Source organism: Myotis davidii, unplaced genomic scaffold, assembly GCF_000327345.1.
Source record: "Myotis davidii unplaced genomic scaffold, ASM32734v1 scaffold61, whole genome shotgun sequence".
NCBI classification, from domain to species: domain Eukaryota; kingdom Metazoa; phylum Chordata; class Mammalia; order Chiroptera; family Vespertilionidae; genus Myotis; species Myotis davidii.
The window spans coordinates 983,735-994,614 of NW_006291729.1; the positions used below are offsets into that span (position 1 = coordinate 983,735).

The following is a 10,880-nucleotide window of genomic DNA, read 5'->3' on the forward strand; positions in this document are numbered from 1 at the left end:
AGCGACCTGGGTGCAATCGCATTGCTTCTCTGGCTTCACAATCATCCAGGCCCTGGATGTAAATTTTCTCCAAGTGCAGACTTTGTTTGGAGAACTTTTCAGACAAATGAACAAAAGGTTACTTGGGAACATATAGCTCCTCTTTATGAACCACGGAGGGAAGAAGGCTGTACTGTCTGGATTGCACTGCTCCTAGCGACCCAGGCCCATCAGCGCGGCCTCTGACTCTTCTCCCCACTTCCCACCTGAGCACGGGCGGTCACAGAATTTAATCTAGAACTTCCCAGTCCCACTCCTATTCCTATACCCCAGTGAATCGTATCATTTCACCGCAACGAATCCAATAACTTAACGGAGCTACCAGGCTTAGGGCTCTTCTTTCTCTCATCCATTTTGTGCTCTGTTGCCAATTAACCCTCCCTTCCTTTCTGGGCATGTTAATCCCTGCAAAACCCCCAAGGGCCTGTTAAAGAACTGACTTGAAGCCTAGCACTTACGGTCCTCTAGGATCAGGCTCTAACCCTCAGCTTCCAGCGAACATAAATGGCAAAGTGATACCAATCCCTGCCTGGCCAGTGTGGCTCAGCAGTTGAGCATTGACCCATGAACTGAGAGGTCACCAGTTCGATTCCTGGTCAGGCACATGCCCAGGTGGTGGGCGCAGTCCCTGGTAGGGGGCATTGCAGGAGGCAGCTGGTCAATGATTCACTCTCATCATTGATGTTTCTATCGCTCTCTCCCTCTCCCTTCCTCTCTCTGAAATCAATAAAAACATTTAAAAAAGAGAGAGAGAAACCAATCCCCTGAGCCATAATAACCGCAGGGTGAGGCTGAGGGGCGGGGTCATTTCCCCCGTGTGCCATACAACATGGTTATTTTCCATGCACCACAACACAACAGGAGTGGGGAACAGTCTTAACTGACTGACATCCACCCTTACTTTTATGATTACCATTCCCACAGCAGCAGAAGAGCATGAAGCAGCAATGTGGGCTCCCACATACTTACAGTGGCACTCCAAGGGGCAGAACACACAGGCATTCACTATGGGAGATGCTCTCGGGATGGGCGGGATGAGAAAGCCAATGCGAGGGCATCTCCAGCACTGTTACGGGAAGGGGTACTTGGGCATGAACACCTTCCAAGAGCACCTGTCCGGAGGCTGACCACAGTGGTGGAGCGTCCAGTCTTTACGATCATCCAACTACCACTCTTGGTTTCTGCGACCACCAAGCAATCTCCTAAATGCTAATCCGCCTGCAAACAAGACACATGGCCAGACCACGACTCTGCCCAATCCCTAATTCTTTAAGTTCCCCCCTCAGCGTGCCAACAAATTAGACTGGAAGCCCAGAAGGCCAAGGGGACAAACCCTGGACATAAGCGCACGTTATTATTTTACCCACGCAGCGCCCCTGAAAAAGTGTTAGTGGGCCTTCAATCTCCAACTTCCATTTACTCTGGAGCATTCATGAATGTGAATGTGCCTTCCTGGGGGAAAGGGTTAATTAACATCAATATTTGTGTAGATGAAAACCCACCTTTTATAAAGTGTTTAAACTTTTGAGATACAATTCTAAAAGTAACAAAAGACTAAAACCCAACACTGGCTGGAATATTTGTCAATTAATAAATTCAAATGACTATTAATGAATGTCACCCCAATACATTTAATTAAAAAATTAATTAAAATTAATATGGCCTGGCCCTGGCTGGTGTGGCTGGTTGGTTGGAGCATCATCCCGTGCACCAGAGGGTTGAGGATTTGATTCCTGGTCAGGGGGACATTCCTAGGTTGTGGGTTCAATCCACAGATGGGGTGCATACAGAAGGCAACCAATCAATGTTTCTCTCTCTCTCTCTTCGTCCATCCCTCTCTAAAATCAACTTAAACACACACACACAGCAAAACAGCTAATATAAATCAATGTGCCATGATGAACTGACATACGGACTCCTCAGACACAAAGGGGTCTGTGCCACTGTAGGTGCACGTAGTGCAAGTAGAAATAAGTCAGATTAGTCTATGCAAAGTGGCTAACTCCTTTGGGGGCAAAAGAAAACCAGGGGGTAACCAGGCAATGGGAAGGGGGCAGAAACAGATGAAAAGAATCCAAGGCTCTCAATACAGAGAAAAAAGCTTTATCTATCTTCCTGCCCCCAATATTTCTAAACTCTTTCTTCTCCTGGCCCATAAGCGCTCTAGCTCCACCATATCCCTTGACCCAGGCAAAATGATCACCAATGACTAATATGCAAGCAATAAACATGGTTAGACCATGACTCTGCCCAATTCCTAACCAAGGCTATCAGCATCTGCTACAGCATAGTGGTGCCTTTTAGGGGCTAGGATGGCCCTGTAGTAAGCACAGAGGATCCCCTCTGCTCCCCTAAACAATCAGCACTTGAACCCCAAACAATAGAAATGGTTTTGTATAGGAATGTTCACCCTGTCTCCCACCTCAGCTACAGAGCGTGACAACTGCAATGGTAAGGACACAGAGAGTTTTAGCCTCTGACAAATAGCGGTGTGTGTGTGACTGTCATGTGCCGATATTAAAGAAAATCAGTTTTTGCCCCTTACTTTCCCCAAAGCAGCTGAGCCAATTCCAGATATCAGAAACAAATGTAACGCCCAGTCCTTTGTCTCTGACCTCTGTCTGCTATATTTCCATATCTTACCAACTGAGCAATGTTAGCAATACACAAATGTTATACACCTGCTTACATTCCCAACTCTCTAGCCAAGATATATACAGGTTTACAAGACACTTTAATACATACATCCACTGGTGACACTTAGTACTACTTTCTAAATATATCAACCTGCAAAAAAAAAAAAAAGATAAATACGCAACCGTAATTTACCAAGTGACAGATCAGTACTAACAAAGAACCAAGGCAAATACCCATCTCTTTACTTCCTTTCCCTTAGAGCAGTGGTTCTCAACCTTCCTAATGCCGTGACCCTTAATACAGTTCTTCATGTTGTGGTGACCCCCAACCATAAAATTATTTTCATTGCTACTTCATAACTGTAATTTTGCTACTGTTATGAATCGTAATGTAAATATCTGATATGTAGGATGTATTTTCATTGTTACAAATGGAACATAATTAAAGCATAGTGATTAATCACAAAAACAATATGTAATTATATATTCAATATGTGTTTTCCAATGGTCTTAGGCGACCTCTGTGAAAGGGTCGTTCAACCCCCAAAGGGGTCGCGACCCACAGGTTGAGAACCGCTGCCTTAGAGACTTGCAATTTACTAGTATCCAGAAGCTACTGTAGCCACTGATTTGTGAAGGAAAACATGTTTTTCTTTTTAAAGAAACAAAATAACCGAAATAGTAAGTCAAATCTGTTTGGTCGTCATAAGTAATCCAAGTGAACAGACATCCTGATACCTAATAAAAAGGATGTTCTAATAATTAAAATAGGTCAAAACTGCCTTGCTAGCTTGGTAAATAGGTCAAATTCTGCTTTATCCTAAGAACTCTATTAAAAATAGATAATAGCTTATGCTAGTGAAGATACCAGTGCACTTTCACATGAGCTGTCTTTTATAAGTCAGTGACAATCTGAATGAAGCCATTTCTACCGTACATTACAGAAACCACATAATGATTACAGATGAATTTTTCCACCTGTGGCTAACCCACGCCACATACATTGACCCCTGTTGTATCACATACAACCCTCTACTCCAGCCTCTGGCCTACCAGCTTTGTTACAGGGCACAAAGGGAAGAACAGGGTCAACAAGAATTTTGAGGCTATGGTAGGAAAATTATTCTGCACTTGCACCAAAACTTAATGGATTACTGCGAATTTTCAACTGAACTACTTACTGAGTGCAGCACAAAAATAACCTTGAAAAATAAAGCACTGCTCCATCGTTTATAGAGGGAAAAATGAAGTCCTTATTCTCTCACACCCTTCACAGCTTACCCAAAGAGATCTGAACTGGGCACACTGTGTTAGAGACAGCCACAGAGGAACGCAGGACACCGCAGAACACCGGTAAACTCCAGACAATGCAGAATTGGGCCTCATTAGTAGACGTGGTGAGAAAGGAAAGACTACATTAGTATAACAACACATTCTTTTATGTGGCGAGAATTAGAGCAAAGGTAAGAAAGTACACCACACAAGAGAGAACCCTGGGGAGATCCAGGCCACTGAAGATGAGGAAGGAAGAAACAGTGAGAAAGGAGGCTAGAGACAAAAGCTGGAAGGTCTCTAGTCCCGTTAAGGAACTTGGACTCCACCTGGTGTGGTAATGGTTGTGAAATTTTAAAAGCAGTCATTATTTCCTCCCCCAGGTCTTTTAAAGTAAAACCAGGGCCTAGTAAAAGAGATAAAAGCAAGCCACTCTAGTTAAGAGCCTGGATGCACAAAGGCGTGAATCCAGCGTTTCCATACAAGACAGAATTCAGAGACAGGAGCAACGATCTCAGAAGAAGGGAGTGTGTACAAGGCTGTACAGTAAAAGGCAGTGGGAACGGAAAGAGCACTAATGTAACAGCTGAATTTGAGTTCACAGCTAACTGCTGAGTAACTAAACCTTGGTTTCCTTCCAGGTAAACCCACCGGGTCTACCTGTGATTGCAAGGAAAGGGACCTGAAAGTATTAGAAGTTATAATTTTAAGTGCAATGACACCTAAATTGTCCCTTGTGGGACAGGTGTGATCTCAACATTTAGAAAAGGGAAAGGCTTTACAAATGAGAACGCAGTGGTGGGAGGGAAGCGAACTACGGGAGTGTTTGGGTAAACAATTTGGCTGGAGCACAAAGAATGAGGTGATTATAAGTTTTCCTGAAGTACCTTTTATGCCAAACCACTTCTGATTATGTCATATGCTGAGATCTCAGATCAAGAATATCTTTCATATGGGACAACCGGATAGCCACATGAAAAGAATGAAGAAGGCTAAGGCTGGACCCCTTCCTCACACCATATGCAAAAATTAACTCAAAATGAACCAAAAACCGTAATATAAGAGCCAAGACAATAAAACTCTCAGTGAAAGCGTCAGTGCAAGTTTTCATGACCTTGGATCAGGCAGAAGCACAAGCAACCTAAGAAACAAACAAACTGAATTTCTTCAAAATTAACAACTTTAAATATTTTAGCAAGTGTGGGAAAAGGGAGGAGGAAATAAAATTTCCCATGATGCCATCAGCACAGCAGTACCCCCTTATCTATCGTTTTGCTTTCCTTGATTTCAATTACGCCTGGTCAACCCCAGTCCAAAGATATTACATGGAAAATTCCAGAAACAAACAATTCATAAGTTTTAAATAAGTTTTCAATTGCATGCTTTTGTGAGTATTGTCATGAAATCTTGTGCTGTACCACCTCGTCCTGCCCCAGTGTCAATCACTCTCTTGTCAGAGTGTCTACCCTGAATGAGCTTCCTGCAACTAAACAATCAGCAGCCATCTCAGCATCAGGTGGGCAGCCAGACTGCAATGCTTGTGTTCAGTAACCCTCACTTTACCTACTGATGGTCCCAAAGCACAAGGGAAGTGATGCTGGCAGTTCCAACATGCTACAGAGAAACCATAAAGTGTTTACATGGTCTCTATAGGGTTGGGTACCATCCACCGTTTCAGGCAGTCAGGGGGGGAGGGGGGTCTTGGAATGTGTCCCCTGTGGCTAAGGGGGCTAGGGGGACTAGTGTAGTTTGATAAAGTCACTTCAATATATACCACTTCCGCCCTGGCCGCTTTGGCTCAGTGGATAGAGCTTCAGCCTGGGAACTGAAGGTTCCCAGGTTCGATTCCAGTCAAGGGCACATGCCCGGGTTGTGGGCTCGATCCCCAGTGGGGGACTTGCAGGAGGCAGCCGATCCATGATTCTCTCTCATCATGGATGTTTCTATCTCTCTCTCCCTCTTCCTTCCTCTCTGAAATCAATAAAAATTATTAAAAAAAATATATATAGACCACTTCCTATGGCAAATGTCAGTCCTTAGATGTTTAAATATTATATATACAATTTTTATGATATAGTAAAAGCTCAATTTCATAAAAATCAACTTTCATATAGCAAAAGTGTGTTAATGGAATACTTAGTCCTTCCCAAATCGAAGTTTTGACTCCACCAAGAACCAACTACCTCTCTCTGCACTCAGCCCCCAAATCACCCCGAGCATTTTCTGACTAAGGACGCGTGAACCTTTCCCGTGACCTCTCTCACCTCCTCCCTGGTCCACCAGAATCCCGAGGGCAACACCAGCAATGAAAAGTAGACATATTGCCAAATACTTGGCAAAACAGTACCAGGCAGAAAGGTCAGAACACTTAACATATGTTTCACTGCAGATGTCTAATTCTCCAGTTTTTTTAAAAGAACAAAACTTTTCTGAGCTGTGTTCAAGCAGCGTTTGCTTGGTGGAAGGAGCAAAACAAGAGGGAAAATGAAAGTACTAATTCTAGGTGAATAGTATCAATGGAAGTTACTTGGGCTTAAAAAGTCTGACCTGATGCCCAGCCAGTGTGGCTCCGTGGTTGAGCAACGACCCATGAACCAGGAGGTCATGGTTCAATTCCCGGTCAGGGCATATGCCCAGTGGAGGGCATACAGGAGGCAGCCAATCAATGGTTCGTTTTCATCATTGATGTTTCTATTTCTCTTTTGCTCTCCTTTCCTCTCTCTGAAATAAAAATATATATATTAAAAAAAAGTTTGACCTGAAAATCAGTATCCTTATTATGCCACATACCTTCTCACCTATTTCCCAGAATCACCCCCGACATTTACAGACAGCAATCTAAGACTGTCCCAAGAAAGCATTTACATTACATTTATACAGAGGTCCTTATAGTCATGGCCCCGCCACCGGTGCCATCGCGAAGTGTCTCCATTTCTCTAAGTAAAGCCTGCAGCAAACATCCAGGAGGCAGGCGCATAGTGAGTCAGTCACCTAGAGAGTATGCAACACATACATAGCAACACACGGCCAACTTCAACTGAGCAAAAGGCCCGGGTGACAGACATCATGGAATACTGCTCGTCTGGAGAGAAAACGTGACTGGAGAGCTAAGATCTGTGGGAAAGACCCGTCCACTGGAGTGGTTCAACCAACGCTGGTTAACAGCCAGCCTGGCTTGCTAGTCCAAGTTTCTCAACCTCGGCATCACGGACTCCTGGGCTGGGTAAGTCCCGTTGTGGGGGATGTCCCTATGCATATGGTGTTTAGGAGCGTTCGGGCCTCTACTCGTCCTGTTAGTAGCCCCCACCCCACCAAAAACTGTCTCCAGAACTGGCCCCGTGTCTCCTGGGGGTAAATTTACCCTGGTCGAGAAGCACGGCTCTAGCCTTACATTTATATGCCTATATATGCAATATTCCACTCCATTTCATCCCCCCAATACACAACTCTCGGCTTTAAGGAGCTTATAATCTAAAAGCCAAAAAGTCCACAAGCCAAGGAGTATTTTATTGCAATATTCTGTAAATAAGTAGGGCTTCAAAACTACAGAGTCTGGCAGTTTTTTCCCACCAGAGCTACCTTCCCTCTCCCTTAACTTACAAACATCAGGTCTTATCTATCTTGAACTATACAGATCCTCAAAACAGGTTCAAGGCTCACACGGTGCGCTCAGTCAGCTTCCACGTATTGAGGGACAATGTGTTTCTCTTCACGTGGAGGCACAGCAGCTGCCCTGCCTCTCACTGGCTTTGGGGTGTTGACCAAGTCACCTAACTTCCTCTGCCCTCGTCCTCGTAACATGAACCCAGAAACAACACTACCAAACCTAACTATGGGGACAGTCAGGACATGAAGTGCTCAATAGCCTTTGCCTTGACTCATTTGGATCTGTAATTCTTTTCTGCCCTCACAGTTCAGCAGCCTCTCAATAGTGCTATCTAAAGGGCTGAGAGTTGGCTACCATGTTCATTTTGAGTAAATAGTTCAAATAATCCCACCCCCAACCTACTTTATGAAGAGAAAGAGCGGGCTGAGGATCTGTTATCTAGGACCAACACTCTGCCTCTCTGTCACTATTACTAGTCTCTATAGCGAGCTTCACCTCCTTCCTCCACCCTATTCTCCTTCCTGTCACCAAAGGAAAAAAGAAAACCTCACTCAGCACCATGTTCAGGAACGTCAGGTTTCACGCCTTTCCTCTATTTTGACAAACTCGTTACCACGAGCTCTAGATGTTGCCAACCGATGCCACTCAAAAATCGTTAAAAAATCTCCAGTGTCTCCCCACTGAGCCAAGTGAGGAAACCCCTGGCGACCATCCTCACCTGGCTCTTACCTTCCCTTCTCCAGGCTTTTCTCCTGCAGCGGCTCTATACATGCTCCGCTCCGTCCCACTGCACCTTCGCCCCGGAGTCAGGCCTGTCCTGTACATTCCTTCTGCCTGGAATAGTGACCCCTCCCCTCCCCTCCCCTCTATCCTCCTCCCTCAACTCCACTCCCAAAACCACGCTCTAGGAAGCCTTTCCTGAGGGTTCTGTTTCCTTAAAACTACACCTAGCCCTCGCTGGTTTGGCTCAGTGGATAGAGCATCGGATGCAGACTGAAGAGTCCCAGGTTCGATTCCTGTTAAGGGCACATGCCCGGGTTGTGGGCTCGATCCCCAGTGTGGGGCGTGCTGGAGGCAGCCAATCAATGATTCTCATCATTGATGTTTCTACCTCTACCTCTCTCTCCCCTCCTCTCTGAAATCAATACAAATATACTTAAACACACACACACACACACACACACTACACATAGCTTGTTCAAAACATTCTATGGGAATTCTATTCTTTACGTTTTGTATTTCTCACATTCACTCCTACGTTGTGGAGGACAAACACCATGGCTCCCAGCTTTGTCCTTCCTCACTCCGCTGATGGGCAGCGCCTTGCACCTCCAAGCTCTCAAATACAGCTGTCAAAGGGAAGGTGGTCTCTCCTAGGATTTTTATGATAGGTTGGCCAATAAGTCACAATTAGACTCAAGCCATTTTACCAATAAGAACATTTTATTTATGCCTCAGATTAATAAAGTTAAATGCTTCTATTTCACTTGCATAAAAAATTGTCCTAATTTCAGGGGAGGACAATTTTTTTATACCAAGTGACTGAGCAATTAAGCAAAACTCTTCTCCACTTATGCCATCATAGCAACTAAAATTTATAGGAGCCATAGATTAAAAGAAATATTCCTTTGGCGCAGAATTAACTTGCTGAAGAACAGGAAAAAATTTTGTGGTAATTTGGAATGACTGCAGGGTAACTAACACACTGGGAAGTAATCACTGAACAGAGACTGAAATATGCTACGGGAGCCCCTATAAATGCAGGAAAGCCCCGTTAACATATGGAGCTCTTACAGCCTTCCCTTGGTAACAGACTGGATGTGTCAATGGGCATGGCCATATGCCATGGCAGTCTATCATCACTTCCAAGGTGGTAAATTTCATGAACACAGCAATTCAGTTGGGAAGCTTTTATGTAGGTGCCTCCTCTATGCCAGGCAGGGAGTGGAAGCTAAGAAGATAGATGAATACAACGCAAGCAAATAATTTCTAAACAAGGCACTTGGTGCACACCCTGCAATGCTTCTTGCCCCTTGACCAGCTACCTCCAGGTTCTGTTTATTGGATTAGGAAAATAGGTGAAAGAAGTGAAACACTCCAGGATACTGGGCTGGTACTTCAATTTTAAACACTTATCTTTGATCAAAGACCCACGCAATGACAGCGCTGGAAGGGTTCCCTCCCACGAAGAAGGGTGATCGCAGGCTCACCCGCTCCACCCAGCCGCCACCGCTGTCCGGACAGTTGAGAACCTGGAAAGCTGTCCCGGCGACCGCGCACCAGAGAGCAATGCAAGTCCCTCCATCGGTGCTTAGAGCAAGGAGGCGCGACCAAGCACCAAGTTTCCTTCAGATTTAGCGGCGCCTCTTCCACGCTGCTGACCTTGCCCCCGTCCCCGCCTCCTGAGCAGGGAAAAAGCTCAACAGATGTGCTCCTCCTCGGAAAACGGAGCTATCTGTTCACATTTTCCAAACAAGCGCCCGTGGCCAGGTTCGGGACGACAGCCTCATTCGCACACACATGGGTGCCCGTGGGAAAGGTGCCTGCCTGCCCCTTCTCCCGGCGGAAGCCTGGAGCCGGTGAACTGATGAGATGCCGGTAAAGGGGTGCCAGGCGGCCTGGGTGAGCTGAAAAGCGACTCTGGGTCTCGGGGAAACCCCCCTGGGTGTTGCCCAGCCCCACTGGGTGGGCAGCGAGCCGGGGAAAGACCCGCTCCCCCTGCAAAAGCAGCTGCTGCTGCCTCCAGCAGCGGTTCTCAACCTTCCTAACGCCGCGACCCTTTCATACAGTTCCTCATGTTGTGCTGACCCCCAACCATGAAATTATTTTCGTTGCTACTTCATAACTGTAACTTTGCTACTGTTATGAATCGACATGTGAATACCTGATATGCAGGATGGATTTCCATTGATCGCGACCCAGAGGTTGAGAACCGCTGCTCGGGAAGCGCACACTCCGGGGATCCGGGCCCCCTTGGCGGACCCTCGGGGCCGGCCTTTCTCTCCGGCTCCCGTGAAGCCCTAGCCCGGCCCGGCGCGCCGACTCACCAGCACGGCGGTGCAGATGGAGCGCAGCTCGGACTCCACCTTCTCCCGGTAGTCCTTGATGAGCTGCAGCTTCTTGTCCGAGGTGTCGGTCTTCTGCTCGATGCTCGAGATGACCCTCCAGGCGGACCGGCGGCCGCCCACCACGTTCTTGTAGGCCACCGACAGCAGGTTGCGCTCCTCGTTGGACAGCTCGGCGCCCTGCTCCGTCACGGCCTTCATGCAGGTGGCCATGTCGTCGTAGCGCTCGGCCTGCTCGGCCAGCTTCGCCTTCTGGATCAG

The 10,880-nt window shown here is 46.3% G+C and overlaps 1 protein-coding gene across 1 annotated transcript in view; it reads right to left on the reverse strand.

The window, feature by feature from the left end:
- Positions 1 to 10,880, reverse strand: part of YWHAQ (tyrosine 3-monooxygenase/tryptophan 5-monooxygenase activation protein, theta) — a 33,999-nt gene that overhangs the window by 9,630 nt on the left and 13,489 nt on the right. The window contains exon 2 of the mRNA XM_006765194.2: positions 10,602 to 10,879. Within this exon, the coding sequence (XP_006765257.2) occupies positions 10,602 to 10,832 (231 nt within the window). The 5' untranslated portion in view covers positions 10,833 to 10,879. The remainder of the gene's footprint in view (positions 1 to 10,601; position 10,880) is intronic.